At 40.8% G+C, this 19,249-nt stretch overlaps 1 protein-coding gene across 1 annotated transcript; it reads right to left on the bottom strand.

The window, feature by feature from the left end:
- Positions 1-828: 828 nt before the first annotated feature.
- On the bottom strand, positions 829-19,022 carry LOC144598660 (superoxide dismutase [Cu-Zn]-like). Its single transcript, XM_078408888.1, has 5 exons — positions 18,879-19,022; positions 6,071-6,164; positions 3,912-3,981; positions 2,353-2,470; positions 829-1,302 (listed from the first exon to the last, which is right to left on the bottom strand). Exons 1-5 carry the CDS (start codon positions 18,942-18,944, stop codon positions 1,192-1,194), a joined length of 459 nt encoding a protein of 152 aa, XP_078265014.1. The 5' UTR covers positions 18,945-19,022; the 3' UTR covers positions 829-1,191.
- Between the last annotated feature and the right edge of the window lie 227 nt (positions 19,023-19,249).

The following is a 19,249-nucleotide window of genomic DNA, read 5'->3' on the forward strand; positions in this document are numbered from 1 at the left end:
CCCTCCTCCCACTCCACTGCACCCAAACCCCCTCCGTCCCCATATCCCCTCTCAACATCAACGGGCCTCCGCAGCGAGGTGAGGCTGGGCCAGCGGTCAGCAACGAGAGGCGAGGTGGGTCCGGGCCAGCGACAAGGCAAGGCCGGGCGAGCGGTGAGGTCGGGCCAGCTGCGAGGTGAGTACAGCGGCATGGCCAGGCTAGCGGCGAGGCGAGGCAAGTACAGCGGCGATGCCGGGCCAGTGACGGGGCGAGGCGAGCAGCGAGGCATGTGTTTTACAGAAAAATGAGACGAAATCGGAATGGCGGAAATGAAATAAGAAAGTAGAAACTTTCCGCCAAATTCAGAAGGGTTGGGAGGTCTGGAAAATCAATGTTCCTTCCTTGTCACTAGTCAAAATCGTGCAATTTACACGAGGACCACAATGGTCAAAAATGTAGCTTGGAATCATCATAAAAGGGTGATTTGCATGGGCAATAAAAGCGAGTCTTGCCAAAATTTCAGTAATTGGTATTACAAATTAGAATGGAGCTGAATAGTAACAAACAATTTTTCATAAATACACCAGTAGCTTTGTTCAACACCAGTAGCTTTGTTCAAGGTACTTGATAATAATTATGCTGCACACGCACTTCCTTGTAACCATCTCCACTGAGTAAATGTTTCCTGAGGTTGTACTGGAGATTCAAAATTGGCATTTTCTAATAAATAAAGTAGCCAAATTAGGCAGTTTGTAGTAGAAAAATACCACCTTATAGTCCACCATACTTTTACGCAAGCTCAAGATAGCTATACAATTCTCAATAATGAAGCTTGTTGTTTATGAAAGTTTTGATACTGAAAGCCAAGGACACTTTATTTGATTTATTAGACAATGCATTGCTCAGTGCTTCCACCTAGAGCTGTACATCTTGCATTTTTTATATTGCAAAACAAGCGTTGAGGCTAGCAATCACGATCCACAGAATATGACCTTCAAATTCTGTATTTACAATTTATCCAATGTACTTTTAACAAATTTAAAGCACAGACTCACTGGTTTTGATTAAATTACATACTTCCATGTTATAGTGAATAATTTGACATTCAAATTAGCTGTACATTAAACTAATAGCTACCAATAAATTTAGCTTGCCGACCTAAGAAAAATGATGGGTCAATTATCACCGCTAACCCCAGGAGATATCACATTTCATTCACTGGCAATTCCAATCACACCACAGGCTAAGCGTATTCCAGCATTTCCTGTTCGGGTGCTTTCTGCATTTCCTCCTTTGCCCAAGTCATCTTCTTTCTCATGAACCTTCATAAAATAAAATCACATTAGTGTTACATTGAAAGGCCATTTCCAAGCTCATGAGAGAAATAAACAGTAGTAACAAATGTGCTTCTCAAAATCCCTAGATGCTTTACAGCCAGTCTTTTGTACTGTAGGAAACATGGTAGCTTATGGACATTACAGATTGTGTAAACTTATATTCATAAGCACAATTGTGTAATAGTGCGTAGGAAGGAACTACAGATGCAGGTTTAAACTGACGATAGACAACTCAGCGGGACACACAGCATCTCTGGAGAGAAGGAATGGGTGACCTTTCGGGTCTGAAGAAGGGTCTCGACCCAAAACGTCACCCATTCCTCTCCAGAGATGCTGCGTTTCCAAAGCTGAGTTACTCCAGCTTTTTGTGTCAATCTTTGTGCAATAGTGGCCAGGACACAAATATACTTTGACGTGGTCGATAATATCTTTCAGGTCGACCAAAGATAATACCCCTGCTTAATATCTCACTCCTCGTGCAAATATAATCCACAGCTAACAAAGAGGACCTGTTCCAACATACTCTACATTGCAGGTTCACATTTTACAACAACAATTAATTACTCAAAATGATCTGCATAAAGGAAAACCTATTGCAAATGTCTCAAAGTACAGAATCCTTGTGAACACTAACTTAATTTTTTTCCTTCTTCAGTTTAACTTCCTCTTTTCATTCAATTTGGAATGAGACCACAATGCAAAGTATCACATTACTTGAAAAAAAGAGTTTGTAAATTGATTTCTACATAGAAGTCACCAAAAAGTAATGGACAGGCCAAGGCTGCAGTCTTCTTCATTTGCAGTAGGGAGCATGTCAAGCACGTTCTTTCACCTTTCACTGACCTCTTCCACCCTTGATAAACCACAACACAATGTATTTGTTGATCACAGGGAGATTTAAAAAATCCAAGAGATTAGATTTTACAAAAATTGGAGCAACTATTATCAGTCAATTTTGTAGACCTCTGGTTAGTTTCTCAGTGTTAGATTTTTCGATGAAATAACAACTATTAGTCCACAAATTTGAATACTTACCACAAGTGTACGACCAATAATGGACATTTCTCCTGATAGACTGATCATTTTATCCGTCATTTCAATAGTGGCCACTCCAGAGTCATTCGCCACCACATTGCCAAGATCACCAACATGTCTATAATGAATTACAAATAAAAATCTATTCAGTTTTGTTTTACCAATAAAAGGTTACTTCACTATAACCTTGCAGTATTTCATGTTAATTTCATGTTAACTTGCAATTGATTACACTTTAACACAACAGAAGGCACTTCAGGGGAGTATCACCTTCACACTACCAGAGAACAAGAAATGTACTGTCTTGTTTTATCTTTACTTCTTTACATCTTAATCAAGAATATGTGCTACAACCATTTATGGAATGAGCCATTAAAATAACTAATTCAATCTGGAACACCAATACTAACACTGAATGTTAGCTTTGAATTCAGTGGAAAAAAATACACTAAAAAACACAATAACTGAACGATGTGACATGGTGAAATCTGACAAAAACAACCCAATGGAAAGGCAATGTGGAGTGGAATGGTGGGTCACTTGCTAAGCAACAGCAACCTACTGCCTGCTCTTGAAGCATAGCTATAGTTGTCCAAGTTCAACTTCTGTTGAGAATTTGTTACCGTTACAGCTACTTGCCTTCATTGCCATCTTGTCTCTGTTTCTTGGCCCAGTCAAGAAGCCACCAATCATCTCTTTCTTATGTTTCACCACGCCCCTTCTTCTCTTCATAAACTAGCAATCTTCCCTTTCCACTCAGTTGACTATTCCTTTCCCCCTACTATTGCTACTCAACCCAATGTTCCCAATGTTGGGGGAGTCCAGAACAAGGGGCCACCATTTAAGAATAAGGGGTAGGCCATTTAGAACTGAGATGAGGAAAAACTTTTTCAGTCAGATAGTTGTGAATCTGTGAATTCTCTGCCTCAGAAGGCAGTGGAGGCCAATTCTCTGAATGCATTCAAGAGAGCTGGATAGAGCTCTTAAGGATAGCGGAGTCAGGGGGTATGGGGAGAAGGCAGGAACAGGGTACTGATTGAGAATGATCAGCCATGATCACATTGAATGGCGGTGCTGGCTCGAAGGGCCGAATGGCCTCCTCCTGCACCTATTGTCTATTGTCTCATTGTCTATAACCCACCGAGTTGCTCCAGGTTCCAGCATCTGCATTCAGTTGTGTCTCCTTTTCACCATGTCATTGAATGTTATACGGAGGTGGCTGGACATTACAATTGGTTGCCTTCCACTTATGGAGGTGCAAATTTTACTTGCCACTTTATTAGTCAATGCCCAAATATTATCCAGATTTTTCTATATGTACTAAATAAATCCTTAGCTACAGAAGGAAGAAATCGAACACAGTACTGCAATCAACAATATTATAAAATGAAAGCAATACCAAAATTAAGAAAGTCAATATTTAAAATGAACCAGGTTATCTTGAACAAAAGGCAATAAATATGTCCATGTTTGCACTATAGACATAAAGTTAAAAATGCATTCAGCCGTACTCTTACAAAAATGATTACTTTACATGCAAAGTTCATAGAAAAGCTCACCTTTCTTCGTCAGCTGGTCCACCATGCTTTTTTGTAAAAGGGTCGTAATGTGGTCCTGCACTGATACAACCTATTTTGTATACAAATACAAGATAATGAATCAATAATTAAGTTAGGACATCTAAACAAGACAAACAATATTTCATTTAATTGATCACAAACCTTTTCAGTTATGCTGGGTAAGGGTTAAAATGTGGCACTGATGTGTATATTTAGACTTAATGTCAGATGTTTGAGAAAGTCAAGGAAAGATTGAAGTTGAAGGAATAAAGGGACGAACTACACTGGAATCCAGCTGGGATCAGGGTCCTGGCCAGCCTCATAACCAGGGCCATAGATAGGGCTTTAAACTAAATAGCGGGGAGGGTGGGGGTCAACAAATTGGAAATGTATGGATGAAGTTAAAGGGAAGGACAGTGCAGGAGAGGTTACTGAATTCTCAAGAAGCAATTGGACAGAAAGTTTAAGAAGGGATGAGAGACTAAAGACAGGTAAAATCGGGACCAATGTGAGAAGAGGGGCGGTGAATACCAAACTAAACTGTTATATTTGAATGCACATAGTATACAGAATAAAGTGGATAATTTTATAGCTCAATTAGGAATTGGTAGGTATGACATTGTGGGCATTACAGAGATGTGGCTGAGAGAGTATCTGAGCTGGGAGCTGAATATCCAAGGTTATACGTCCTATCGAAAAGGCAGACAGGTGGCCAGAGGGGGTGGGGTAGCTCTTCTGGAAAGGAATTAAATTCAGTCCTTATCAAGGGGTGACATAGGATGTAGAATCCTTTAGGTAGAGCTGAGAAAGGATAAAACGACCCTGATGGGAGTTATTTACCGGCAACCAAACAGTAGCCAGGAAGTAGGGTATAAATTACATCAGGAGATACAATCGGCATGTGAGAAAGGCAATGTTACAGTGGTCATGGGGGATTTCGATATGCAGATAGACTGGGAAAATCAGATTGGTACTGGACCCCAAGAGAGAAAATTTGTAGAGTGCCTGCCTATGAGTTGGTTTCTTAGACAAGCTTGCAGTTGTGCCAACCTGGGAAAAGGCAATTCTGGATCTGGTATTGTGTAGTAATGAACCAGATTTGATTAGGGAGCTGAAGGTAGAGGAACCAATTGGTAGTGACCATAATATGATAAAATTCAACCTGCAAATTGAGAGGGAAAAGATGAAATCAGATACGTCTTGATGAGCAAGGTGATGAGCAAAGGCATGAGGGAGGAGCTGGCTAAAGTTGATTGGAAAGGAATAGCAAGAATGACAGTAGAACATCAATGGCAGGAATTTCTGGGAACAATTCGGACGACGCAGGATCTTTTCGTTCCAAAGAAGAAGAAAGATTCTAACGGGAGAATGAGGTGACTGTGGCTGACAAAGGAAGTCAAAAACAGCATAAGACTAAAATAGAAGGTATAACATTGCAAAGATAAGTGGGAAGATGGAGGATTGGGAAACATTTTAAAAAACAGAAGGTAACTAAAAAGGCAATACAGGGAGAAAAGATGAAATATGAAAGTAAGTTAGCCAATAATATAAAAGAGGATAGCAAAAGTTTCTTCAGATATATAAAGAGTATGAAAGAGCCAAGTGTGGACTTTGGACCACTGAAAAATGATGCTGAAGAAGTGATAATGGGAAATAAAGAAATGACCGTTTAATTGAATACGTTTTTTGCATCAGTCTTCACAGTGGAAGACACCGGCAACATGCTGAAAATTCAACAGTCAGGGCGTGGAAGTTAGTGGAGTAGGTATTACTAAGGAGAAGGTATTTGGTAAGCTGATAGATCTGAAAGTGGATAAGTCATTTGGATTGGATGGACTGCACCCCAGGTTCTGAAAGAGGTGGGTTTAGAGATTGTGCAGGCATTAGTTATGATCTTTCAAGAATCACTAGAGTCAGGGATGGTTCCAAATGATTGGAAAATTGCAAATATTACTCCACTGTTAAGAAGGGAGCGAAGTAGAAGAATGGAAACTATAGGCCAGTTAGCCCGACTTCAGTGATTGGTAAGATTTTAAGAGTCCAAAGGACGACGTTTCTAAATACTTAGAAGCACACAATAAATTAGGGTGAAGTCAGCATGGTTCTGTGAAAAGATGTTGCTTGATGAACCAGTTGGAACAAGAAATTTCAGTCCATACCATTCGTATTATCTCCAAAAGCATGAACGTGGAATCCATGTTTCCCAGGGGTTAACCCAGTGATGCTTCCTGTCATTGTCACAGGTTCGTCTGACTAGAAACAAATTCCATAATAAAAAAAGCATAATTGCTTCAGCAGTACTTAAGATACATTTCAATATTAATCTGTAGAAGCAGTTAGACCACAGACAGCCTCCAAAGGTAACCTATGATCAATTTAATTGGCAAAATCATCACATATTAACTTGTAATGATTGCTTCAGTGTTCAGTGTGGAGGCTATGTTTTGAGTTGCCTGATAATTAGTGAGCAGGATAGAGTAGTGGTATCGTTGTTAAAAGTAAATAATTTGACAAGACTCAAGAAAACCTAATTTCCCCAACTAACTTGAAAAACAATGCATAGGTGCCACTCATTTAAAACCCTACTAAATGCAGATGTTTGAATAAAATGCAAGATAATTTGTAAAATGTTTCCAAGATGGCAGATTACCTGTTTATATTGAAAACCTATACACCAGAAACGTTTCAAAAAAATGTTTTGTTCATAGTACACAAAGAGGCAACAAACTAACAATCACAACTTTAGCCAACTTTGTTTACATGCAAAATACAATGCTGCCCAAGCCCATTCAATATCCTTTGGGTCAGCCTTTAATCATTTGATTTCAATCGGTGTCATCAGTGCACCCTAAAGTACACTTTTGTACATCAGTGTTAAACTATTGATTTTGAGAAGAACAAGATCTGCTTAGAGTCAGAGCTTCATTTGGATTGTTCTGCTGTATAGCTCCCCACATTATTTAAAATTAGGAACATTTTCAGATCTGGATTCCAACTGTTCTGTTGCAATAAATGATAACTGAAGACATTTGGAGGTGCTCCCATTCTAGGTGTTTTAAGCTAAAGTTAACAATTTTGCAACATTTATTCCGGTTTTTTTGGCTGTCTAATTATAGGCTCATTTATGGTCTTTTATTTTAATAAAGTAGACAGTTTAGTTTAAAGATGCAGCATGGATACAGGGCCTTCAGCCCATCCCCATCATCGGTCACCAACCACATTAGTTCTATGTTATCCCACTTTCTTATCTACTCCCGACACAAGGAAAAATAGACAGAGGCCAATTAACCTACAAAACCACACATCTTTGGGATGTGGGAAGAAACCAGACCATACAAGGGAAACCCACGCAGTCACTGGGAGAATGTGCAAACCCCACACGGACAACACCCAAACTATGGATCGAACCCAGGTCTCTGGTGCTGCGAGGCAGCAGCTCTACCAGCCGAGCCACTGTGCCACCCAAACTCAGGTTCTCCGTTATACCCAACTTGATGCGTCAAGTTAAATTTTACAAAAGCAAATGGGTATCAAACAAAAGACAACTTGCAAACCTACAGTGCAAGAGAGCAAATATTTCACAAGAAACCGGCACAAATACCAGGATCATTAAAGAAATTCCACATCCAGGGAATTCAGGCCCAATAATGGATGCATTTCCATTTAACTTAGAAAGTACATTAAACAAAGAACATTAATTTCATTGAATATTCACTAAATGTATCTTGAACCAAAATATGAGATTCTGGACAGTCATCCTCATCTTTGACTGAATAATCTCAAACTATCCTCTGACCCAAATCCAATAGGTCTGTTGGGTCACAAGGTTACAGGTGATTTTGGAGTACATTTCTGCTACTGATGGCCAACAGTGCCTTTGTAAAGACAATTCTGAGCTACCAGATCTGCTCCAAGTACATCCCACTTTGCACAATAATAATGCCACACATGGAGCATCTGTAAGATTCATCAGTGATCGTGTTATCAGATCACCCTTGATGTTGGACAACATCTCTCACCCATAATTATTTTGTGCCTTCTTCCAAATGTTATACAAAATAAAGACACATCAGCTGAGGATGAAGGGCAAATGGTGTGTAAGTTTTCTTGCCCATGTTTGACAAATGCACAAGACTTGATGGTGTCCATTTAGAGCCCAGTGCCACTCAGTTCCAGACTTCCCGTCAGCCTCAGTCCAAACACAGAACAGACTTTCTTTTAGGAAGGAGATGAGGACAAAGGGGGGAGAGATTGAACTTTTTTTTCGCCTCCATCACAGTGAGGAATGTGGAGGAGTCACTGTGGTAGATGTTCATGTTGAAATGTATTTTGTGTGGTTTGTTGCTTTTTATTGTTCTGACTGTATGGCAAATGAAATTCCTCGTATGTTACAAAACATACTTGGCAAAAAGGTATGATTGTGATTGGAAGTTAATCATCTCAGCCCCAGGATATGACTGCAAGAGTTCCTCAGAGCAGTGCTTTAGGTAAACATCAGCTGTTTCAGTGCACTTCCTTGCAATGGGATAAAAGTGGTATTTTTTGCACAATATTTCATTAAAATCTCAGAAATTAAAGCAGTACAAACTAACAATTCAGGCATGAGGTGATGACCAGCACATTCATGCCACAGATATAGTAGGCAATGACCATTTCCAATTATGTACCATCTACTCACCTATGCCACTTAATATCACGTTCATGCCTCTAAGTCTACAAGTTTAGAATATCCATTTAATGCCTCAGATTCTGCAACAGGTCAGATCTCAAGTAGGACCCAAGTGACAACCCAACTCCCATTATGATTCAGCTCTATTTCAGACCTCCATGCGTTATGCAGTGCAAATGTGACACCCTTTGTTGACCAGTGAGTCTCAGATGTCCACATCTAAAAATTAAGGTGCAATCATCCAGGATTTGAAATGTCAATGGCTGAAAACTGGCAGCTCTAATCGATTGAGTAGTATTACCTCCAAAAATATGTACAGTGACCTCCAAAATATGTACAGTGACTTTGGAGTAATATTACCTCCAAAAATATGTACATCCTCGAGGGGGAAGGTGAACAGCCAGAAGTAGTTGTGCACGTGGGCACGAACGATGTCGGGAGGAAGAGGAAGGAGGTTCTGCATCGTGAATTTAAGGAGTTAGGAAGTAGACTGAAGAGCAGGACTTCAAGGGTGGTTATCTCTGGACTGCTTCCTGTACCTCGTGCTGGTGAGGGCAGGAACAGGGAGATAGAGGATATGAATGTATGGCTGAGAGGCTGGTGCAGGGAGCAGGGATTTAGATTTATAGACCATTGGGATCTCTTCTGGTGTAGGGGTGACCTGTACAAAAGGGACGGGTTACACCTTAACTGGAGGGGTACCAGCGTTCTGGCAGGCAGGTTTGCTAGTGCTACACGTGTGGGTTTAAACTAAATAATGGGGGGAGTTGACAAATTGGGAATATAAAGATGGAGTTAAAGGGGAAGTGATTACAGGAAAAGTTGCAAAAGAGTCCCGAATTAATGGGAAAGTTCGAGAAGGGATAAGAGAGTACGGTCAGGGCCAAGAGTGACTGGTGTGAGAGGGGAGGTGAATACCGAAGTTAAAGTGTTGTATTTGAATGCGCGAAGTATAAAAAATAAAGTGGATGGGCTTGAGGCTCAGTTAGATATTGACAAGTATAATGTTGTGGGAATTACAGAGACATGGCTGCAAGAGGACCAGGGCTGGGAGCTGAATATTCAGGGGTATACGACCTATCGAAAAGACAGACAGGTGGGCAGAGGGGATGGGGTTGCGCTGTTGGTAAAGAATGATATTCAGTCCCTTGCAAGGGGTGACATAGAATCAGGAGATGTAGAATCAGTATGGACAGAACTTAGGAATTGTAAGGGTAAAAAGACCCTAATGGGAGTTATCTACAGGCCCCCAAACAGTAGCCTGGATATAGGGTGCAAGTTGAATCAAGAGTTAAAATAGGCATGTCGCAAAGGTAATGCTACGGTGGTTAAGGGAGATTTCAACATGCAGGTAGACAGGGAAAATCAGCTTAGTAATGGTCCCCAAGAAAGGGAGTTTGTAGAGTGCCTCCAATTTGGATTCTTAGAGCAGCTTGTACTGGAGCCTACCAGGGAGAAGGCAATTCTGGATTTAGTGCTGTGTAATGAACCAGATTTGATAAGAGAATTCAAGGTAAAAGCGCCATTAGGAAATGGCGATCATAATATGATCAGTTTTAATCTACAATTTGAGAGGGAGAAGGGAAAATCGGAAGTGTCAATATTGCAGTTGTGCAAGGGGAACTATGGAGGCATGAGAGAGGAGCTGGCCAGAGATGACTGGAAAGATACCCTGGCAGGGAAGACGGTGGAACAACAATGGCAGGTATTTCTGGGAATAATACAGAAGGTGCAGGATCAGTTCATTCCAAAGAGGAAGAAAGATTCTAAGGGGAGTAAGAGGCAACCATGGCTGACAAGGGAAGTCAAGGACATTATATAAAAATAAAGGGGAAGAAGTATAACATAGCAAAGATGAGCGGGAAGCCAGAGGATTGGGACTCTTTTAAAGAGCACAGAAGATAACTAAAAAGGCAATACGGGGAGAAAAGATGAGGTTGGAAGGTAAGCTAGCTAAGAATATAAAGGAGGATAGTAAAAGCTTTTTTAGGTACGTGAAGAGGAAAAAAATAGTTAAGACAAATGTGGGTCCCTTGAAGACAGAAGCAGGTAAATTTATTATGGGGAACAAGGAAATGGCAGACAAGTTGAACAGGTACTTTGGATCTGTTTTCACTAAGGAAGACACCAACAATTTCCCAGATGTACTAGTGGACAGAGGTCCTAGGGTGACAGAGGAACTGAAGGAAATTCACATTAGGCAGGAAATGGTGTTGGGTAGACTGATGGGACTGAAGGCTGATAAATCCCCAGGGCCTGATGGTCCGACTCCCAGGGTACTTAAAGAAGTGTCTCTAGAAATCGTGGACGCATTGGTGATCATTTCCCAAAGTTCTACAGATTCAGGATCAGTTCCTGTGGATTGGAGGGTAGCTAATGTTATCCCACTTTTTAAGAAAGGAGGGAGAGAGAAAACAGGAAATTATAGACCAGTTAGCCTGACATCAGTGGTGGGGAAGATGCTGGAGCCAATTATAAAAGAAGAAATTGCGGAACATTTGGATAGCAGTAAAGCACCGAGTCAGCATGGATTTACGAAGGGGAAATCATGCTTTTTTTTTGAATCTGGAATTTTTTGAGATGTAACTAGGAAAATGGGCAAGGGAGAGCCAGTGGATGTAGTGTACTTTGACTTTCAGAAAGCCTTTGATAAGGTCCCACATAGGATATTAGTGGGCAAGATTAGAGAACATGGTAGGGTGCTGACATGGATAGAAAATTGGTTGGCAGACAGGAAACAAAGAGTAGGGATTAACGGGTCCCTTTCAGAATGGCAGGCAGTGACTAGTAGGGTACCACAAGGCTCGGTGCTGGGACCACAGTTATTTACAATATACATTAATGACTTAGATGAAGGGATTAAAAGTAACATTAGCAAATTTGCAGATGACACAAAGCTGGGTGGCAGTGTGAACTGTGAGGAGGATGCTATGAGGTTGCAGGGTGACTTGGACAGGTTGTGTGATTGGGAAGATGCATGGCAGATGCAGTTTAATGTGGTTTAATGTGGATAAATGTGAGGTTATCCACTTTGGTGGAAAGAACAGGAAGGCAGATTATTATCTGAATGGTGTAAAGTTAGAAAATGGGGAAGTACAAAGAGATCTGGGTGTCCTTGTTCATCAGTCACTTAATGTTAGCATGCAGGTACAGCAGGCAGTGAAGAAAGCTAATGGCATGTTGGCCTTTATGACAAGAGGAGTTGCATATAGGAGCAAAGAGGTCCTTCTGCAGTTGTACAGGGCCCTAGTGAGACCGCACCTGGAGTACTGTGTGGAGTTTTGGTCTCCAAATTTGAGGAAGGATATTCTTGCTATTGAGGGCGCATAGCGTAGGTTCACTAGGTTAATTCCTGGAATGGCGGGACTGTCGTATGTTGAAAGACTGGAGCGACTAGGCTTGTATACGCTGGAATTTAGAAGGATGAGAGGGGATCTTATTGAAACATATAAGATTATTAAGGGATTGCACACATTAGAGGCAGGAAACATGTTCCCAATGTTGGGGGAGTCCAGAACCAGGGGCCACAGTTTAAGAATAAGGGGTAGGCCATTTAGAACGGAGATGAGGAAAAACGTTTTCAGTCAGAGAGTTGTAAATCTGTGGAATTCTCTGCCTCAGAAGGCAGTGGAGGCCAATTCTCTGGATGCTTTCAAGAGAGAGCTAGAAAGGGGTCTTAAAGATAGCGGAGTCAGGGAGTATGGGGAGAAGGCAGGAACGGGGTACTGATTGTGAATGATCAGTCATGATCACATTGAATGGCGGTGCTGGCTCGAAGGACTGAATGGCCTACTCCTGCACCTATTGTCTATTGACTGATGTTTCTTTATGCCCAATTTGAAAACCTTCAGGGCACTGTTTGAAAGATATTCAAGTTAGTAATATGACTCAAAGAATGACATTCAAAGATGTCATGTGGTAGGTCTGTGTAGGAAGGAAGAGCATATGCTGGTTTAAACCGAAGATAGACACAAAATGCTGGAGTAACTCAGCAGGATAGGCAGCATCTCTGGAGAAAAGGAATGGGTGATGTTGCGGGTCAGTCTGAAGCATTCAAGTATTTACAACACTAATTTGCAAGTTCTAATATATAAAGTTTCTACCTCTGAAAAGGCTACTCGATGCATTCCTTCTCTCCAGAGATGCTGCCTGCCCCGCTGAGTTTCTCCAGCTTTTTGTATCTATCTTCCGTTTAAACCAGCATCTGCAGTTCCTTCTTACACACTCAAAACATGTTCATTTACTTTCCAGCAATGTTAAATAGGAGATTTCATGTATTATTCTAAAATGGAACAAATTATGTAGGTTCCAATTATATATAATGCTATGCCTACCTATTCTTAAAATATAAAACAATTGGGGAAGGAGGGGGATAGAGAGATTTAATACACAATTTTAACTGCTTTTTTGACAATATGTAATGATATATCTTTCTTGATATCCTTATTTAATACTTAGTTCTAATCCTAAAGTTCCCTCATCTATGGAGTTAATTTCACTACTAACATCTAGTCTTACCACTAACTGACGTTTACAAGGACACCTTCTCCAGTTCCGTTCTTTCCTGACCTGTCAATTTTAAAAGGTCATATTTATATTAAACCAATAAACAATTATTTGATATCTATCTTCAGCAAAGGGGCAATAGAAAACATTAAAATATATTTCAAACATATATGTCAGAATTTAAGAAATTTGTAATTGCCATTTGCAGAAAAAACTGGAAAGTGAAGAGTTGAGTATTATTGTTGAAATAACGTACTAAAATATTTTCAAACACAATTCATGTTTGCCAACTTTCTCTCCCTTACCTGAAAATCAAGATTTGAGTAGTAACTGATTATATAAAGCCATTTGGAAAATGACAGTAGTTGGAAATTACTGGTTGCAATGTAGAAATGTAAGCTGGAACACATCAGCTTTTTGTACGAGACAAATAAGGCGAGAATTTTCTTCTTAATTAAAAGCTCCGGGAACGTTGTTTATAATAAACTGATCAAACATTCCCAGCTTACATTTTATTTCAATCTGTTTTCCTTTAAACCAATTGTGGGCAATTTATACTGAGCAACTTAATGTTCTGTTGTGCTTAAATGGCTTTTTGAACATGTCAGACTTCAAGATGTGATGCAAAGGTCAACTACTTTTTGTTGTTAAATGAAAGGGTAACTCACAAACACAAATCTACCTGATGGACTCAACAACATCATTATAGCTTGCAACTGCAGAAGCTACACTTCTATTGAATAGCGTTTATGCTGGTCTACCAGGTAGACTTTTTAGAAATGTCACAAACTTCACAATGGTAATGCCAATGCAACCATATATCCCATGCATACAACACATCTCCCCAAAACAAAAATACTTCAATTTCTGATTCAAGATTTTTTTTCCATTTTCCTAATTAGCTCATATTTTATAAAGCATTTTATAAAATGCTTTGCATTGAAACAAAACTTCCACAGAATTAGGTTCACACATGAACAGCCCATTTAAATAAAGTTGAAAAGCTTCAATTAAAAATGTAATTCCCTTGATGTGCACACCAAAATGGCAAGACCAATCAGGACCAATTTTCCAAAGAACTCAAAACTCTAAATCAAAACTCAAACATTTGAAAGTTTTATTTATAGATCTCTTTCCAACAGATGAATTTATTATGGGGAACAAGAAAATGGCAGACGAATTGAACAGATACTTTGGTTCTGTCTTCACTAAGGAAGACACTATCTCCCAGATGTACTAGGGGACAGAGGACCTAGGGTGGCGGAGGAACTGAAGGAAATTCACATCAGCCAGGAAATGGTGTTGGGTAGATTGATGGGATTGAAGGCTGATAAATCCCCAGGGCCTGGTGGTCTGCATCCCAGGGTACTCAAGGGGTGGCTCTAGAAATCGTGGATGCATTGATGATCATTTTCCAATGTTCTGTTGATTCTGGATCAGTTCCTGTGGATTGGAGGGTAGCTAATGTTATCCCATTTTTTAAGAAAGGAGGGAAAAAGCATGGAATTAGAGACCATGTTAGCGAATTAGTTAGCCTGACATCAGTGGTGGGGAAGATGCTGGGGTCGATTATTACATTATTTCTTTTATTTTTATTTTTAAAAACGGCACTACCGATGCATTTGCAATATGTTAGCTCTCATTGCTGTGCAATAACTTGCTGTCTTGATTGCACTGCACACTGCCTTGACCGTATTGCAATTGTTTCGTCTATATTATATTAGAGGTCAGTTTGTTTAATTCAGTAGATTAGGTTTAGCTTGTTATGGATAAAGGTTTATCCTTTGTACTGTCTGCTGTGTGTGATTGCATCATCTGGACTGCTTTAATTTTGCTGTACTTTGTGTAGTGACAATAAAGGTTTTTTACATTTACATTTGCATTTGGATAGCAGTAACAGGATCAGTCCAAGTCAGCATGGATTTAAGAAAGGAGAAATCATGCTTGATTAATTTCTGGAATTTTTTGAAGATGTAACAAGTAAAATGGACAAGGGAGAGCCAGTGGATGTAGTGCACTTCACTTTCAGAAAGCCTTTGATAAGGTCCCATCCAGGAGATTAGTGGGCAAGATGGTATTGGGGGTAGGGTATTGACAGGTATAGAAAATTGTTTGCCAGACAGGAAACAAAGAGTGGGGATTAACAGGTCCCTTTCAGAATGGCAGGCAGTGACTAGTGGGGTGCCACAAGGCTCGGTGCTGGGACTGCAGCTGATTAATGATTAATGATTTAGATGAAAGAATTAAAAGTAACATAAGCAAATTTGCAGCTAACACAAAGCTGGGTGGCAGTGTGAACTGTGAAGAGGATGCTACGAGGATGCAGGGTGACCTGGACAGGTTGGGTGAGTGGGCAAATGCATGGCAGGTGCAGTATAATGTGGATAAATGTGAGGTTATACACTTTGGTGGCAAGAACAGGAAGCCAGATTACTATCTGAATGGTGTCAGGTTAGGAAAAGGGGACAACGAGACCTGGGTGTCCTTGGACATCAGTCACTGAAAGTAAGCATGCAGTGAAGAAAGCGAATGGTATGTTGGCCTTAATAACGAGAGGAGTTGAGCATAGGAGCAAAGAGGTATTTCTGCAGTTGTAGAGGGCCTTGGTGAGACAACACCTGAAGTATTGTGTGCAGTTTTGGACTCCTAATTTGAGGAAGGACATGCTTGCTATTGAGGGAGTGCAGCGTAGGTTCACAAGGTTAATTCCCGGGATGGCAGGACTGTCTTATGATGAACGAATGGAGCGACTGAGCTTGTATTCACTGGAATTTAGAAGGACGAGAGGGGATCTTATAGATGTATATAAAATTATTAATGGATTGGACACACCAGATGCAGGAAACATGTTCCCAATGTTGGGAGAGTCCCGAACCAGGGGCCACAGTTTAAGAATAAGAGGTAGGCCATTTAGAACTGAGATGAGGAAACACTTTTTCACACAGAGAGTTGTGAATTTATGAAATTTTCTGCCTCAGAAGGCAGTGGAGGCCGATTCACTGGATGCATTCAAAAGAGTTAGAGAGAGCTCTTAGGGCAAGGGGAATCAAGGAATAAGGGGGAAGGCAGGAACGGGGTACTAATTGTGGATGATCAGCCATGATCACATCGAATGGCGGTGCTGGCTCGAAGGGCCGAATGCCCTACTCCTGCACCTATTGTCTATTTATCTATGTATCCAGCTTTAACATCTACAACAATTGTTATTGGCATCTTTAAAACTTGTAAACACATCAGCAGATTTCTGCTTAGGAAGCTCTTAAACAATAATAAAATAGGTTTTGATTTGAGAAATGAATCTTGGCCACATCACTAGCATAATGAGGTCCCTTTAACCACATAGTAGAGCAGAAAAAATTGTGCTTTTAATTGTGCTTTTAATATGCTACCCTAACAAGAGCACAATCTAGATTATTACCACGCAGTTCTGATGGATTATACTCCAGTTTTCAGGAGAGGTTTGAATATAAAACCAAAACCTTCACTGATATTTTCCATGATCCACAATTTCTTAGTGGATTCTGCTGTAAATACAAATTATTAAGATGTGCTGACATTTTAAGCACATAAAAGGTCATTTGCTATCATTATTTTTCTCAGTTGATCCGCAAAGAAAAAAAAATTTGTTATTGAGTAAGCCACATTTTTTTGTATTCAGCTGCAAGCAACGCAATTATCAAAAATTGGCACATGTCCAAAAGAACATAGTCCAAACGTATTGCGTGATCTCAAATAAATTATTACTGTCGTTCTTTAGCAAAAATCTGATATGCTCTGGCATAGTGCTAGAAATCAAATTTCTTTTCAGCGCCTGCACACAAATGTTAACAAAACACTGCTAATTATGTTCCTTTCTGCATATAGAGATTAAATTCTCATATGACTTACAAAGCATGACTAAGCAAAACAAGTCAAAACATCTGGTGGACAAGGTCAAAATTAAACAGTGACTTTAATCAGAAAAATTTACAGCAAAGAGGTGCTAAGTCCACCTGCCAGGATGTAATCAGTAGCTCTATTCGCTCTGGTTATTTAAGTACACATCTAGTGGCTATCTAAACATAATGCAAATCTCTGCCTTCTCTACCCTTTATGTAATACGTTCCAAATCTCTCTTGATGATTTCCCCCACCACTACACCCCCCCCCCCCCCATCCTTAGTACTCGCATCTCTAATCCGCTGCCAATTACTTTTAATTTATACCCCTTGGATTTTGACCAAGGGAAATGGGCTAAATATTATGCATCCACTTAGGTCCCACAATAAAATCTCCACTCAGTCTCAGTTCCAAATTTTCTTCACAGCTATAGCTTTCTAGTCCAGGCAACATCCATTTAAAGTTCATCCGCACCCTTTACCTGAAAGATCTGATTGTATCACAATATTGTGACAGACTAGTACACAGCACAAGCTGTAACTTATTTAATATCACATACATTTCTAGCATTACATCTCCACCCCTATAAAGACCACCTCAACAAAAGAACATGGCATTCTTTCCTCACCGTTCCTCCCCGATATCTTGAATCAACCCACACAACCCCAATTCTACCTCAGCAACAGAATACTGTGGACCACTTCTTCTACAAGCATGGACCTGTTTAAAAAAAAAATCACATTTATGTATTTTTTGCAGTTTTTGTCATTTTACTGTCTTGCAGAATTTTGCACAAGTATGTTTTCTGTGTGTGTTTATCCATCTATATGCCTCCAATGTTGCTGCAAGAAAGAATATCATTATATTTGGATCACACTGTACTTATGACTATGACAAACATAATTTGACTATTCTATTATTTGCAAATTAAGAATGCAGAGCAGGAATAGGCCTTTCACGCCAGCTCCACCATTCATGGCTAAACCTCTAAGCCTACGCTCCCTCAACAGTTTCTACAACAGACCAAACTAATCATCTGTTCCTGCATTCTATAGCTTTCTTCTTCACTGTAAATCAAGCAGCCAAGTTTAGTGTCATCTGTAAATTAGTCTAGGTCAGAAAATAAAACAAGGCCTCTATGTGACTCCACTCAACGCAGCCTTCCAGTACAAACCACCCGTCTACCATTACTACTTGATCTTGATATTTTCTGTTTACACACGACTTTTGCTACATGGCAGGTAGCCTATTTGGGATTCAAAATCGCTACTCTAGTCTTGATCCCGTCGGCTCTTTCTTTCGACCAGTATGTCATCTGCTTCTGTCAAGAACCTCTGTTGGTTCTAACATGGCTCGCAACAAGTCAAGAGAGGTGATCCTGGACTCAAGACTGGCTCTTTTGAGTTTTATTGGCGCCGCTCAGTCAGTCGCTCCGGTTGCAGGCCGCCCTCCAGCACCAAGTCAAGTGCAACTTCCTGTCAGGCCGGCGGGCAGCTTCGGAGTCGACGCAGGGCCGTCTTAACGCATGGGCCTGATGGGCACTTGCCCGGGGGCCCCATGCTGATCTGTGTATGTTAAGTGACTTGCAATAAATAAATACTACTTTTAAAATGTAGGTTCAATAAGTGCCTTTTCCGCAACATTTTCAGTGCTTCTCACAGCGATCTGTAAAGCTTTTCGCAACAATGTAGCACCCTAAGTCCATCGCTAAGTGCTTTTCGGTAAGTGCTTTTCGCCGGCACGACAGTGGGGTGGGGGAGAGTAACGGTGGGGGCCCCAGTACACTGCTTTGCCCGGGAGCCCATAATGCTGTAAAAACGGCCCTGAGTCGACGCATTGAACGACAACCACCGCGGCTGCAGAAAAAAAACACGAGGGCATTATCTCCCTCATCGTTCGACTGCTGTTACTTACAACTTGTTCGAAGTTAACGGTCCCGCTGACATCGCCGGCTCCACGCAGCACACAAACACCTTTCATAACGACGAGCGACTCTCACACACACAGCAGCAACTCCGCTCGCTCCGTCACCAGGCGGTCAATGCGCACGCGCCAGACCCTCCCCAACCGCCAATTAACGCGCAGGCGCATTGGACGGCGTACAATATTGTGTGCGGTTGTTGGGAAATAACTGCGGACGCCGGTACAAATCGAAGGTATCACACAATGCTGGAGTAACTCAGCGGGTCAGGCAGCATCGCAGGAGAGAAGGAATGGGTGACGTTTCGGGTCGAGACTGAAGAAGGGTCTCGACCCGAAACGTCACCCATTCCTTCTCTCCTGAG

This window comes from Rhinoraja longicauda, chromosome 12 (genome assembly GCF_053455715.1).
Source record: "Rhinoraja longicauda isolate Sanriku21f chromosome 12, sRhiLon1.1, whole genome shotgun sequence".
Taxonomy (NCBI): domain Eukaryota; kingdom Metazoa; phylum Chordata; class Chondrichthyes; order Rajiformes; family Arhynchobatidae; genus Rhinoraja; species Rhinoraja longicauda.

Coding starts and splice junctions, on each gene's coding strand:
- LOC144598660 (XM_078408888.1), bottom strand. CDS start 18,944: ATGAAAGGTGTTTGTGTGCTGCGTGGAGCCGGCGATGTCAGCGGGACC. Junction 6,165..18,878: donor CCGTTAACTTCGAACAAGTT/GTAAGTAACAGC, acceptor ATTTGTTTCTAG/TCAGACGAACCTGTGACAAT. Junction 1,303..2,352: donor TTATTGGTCGTACACTTGTG/GTAAGTATTCAA, acceptor TATTTTATGAAG/GTTCATGAGAAAGAAGATGA.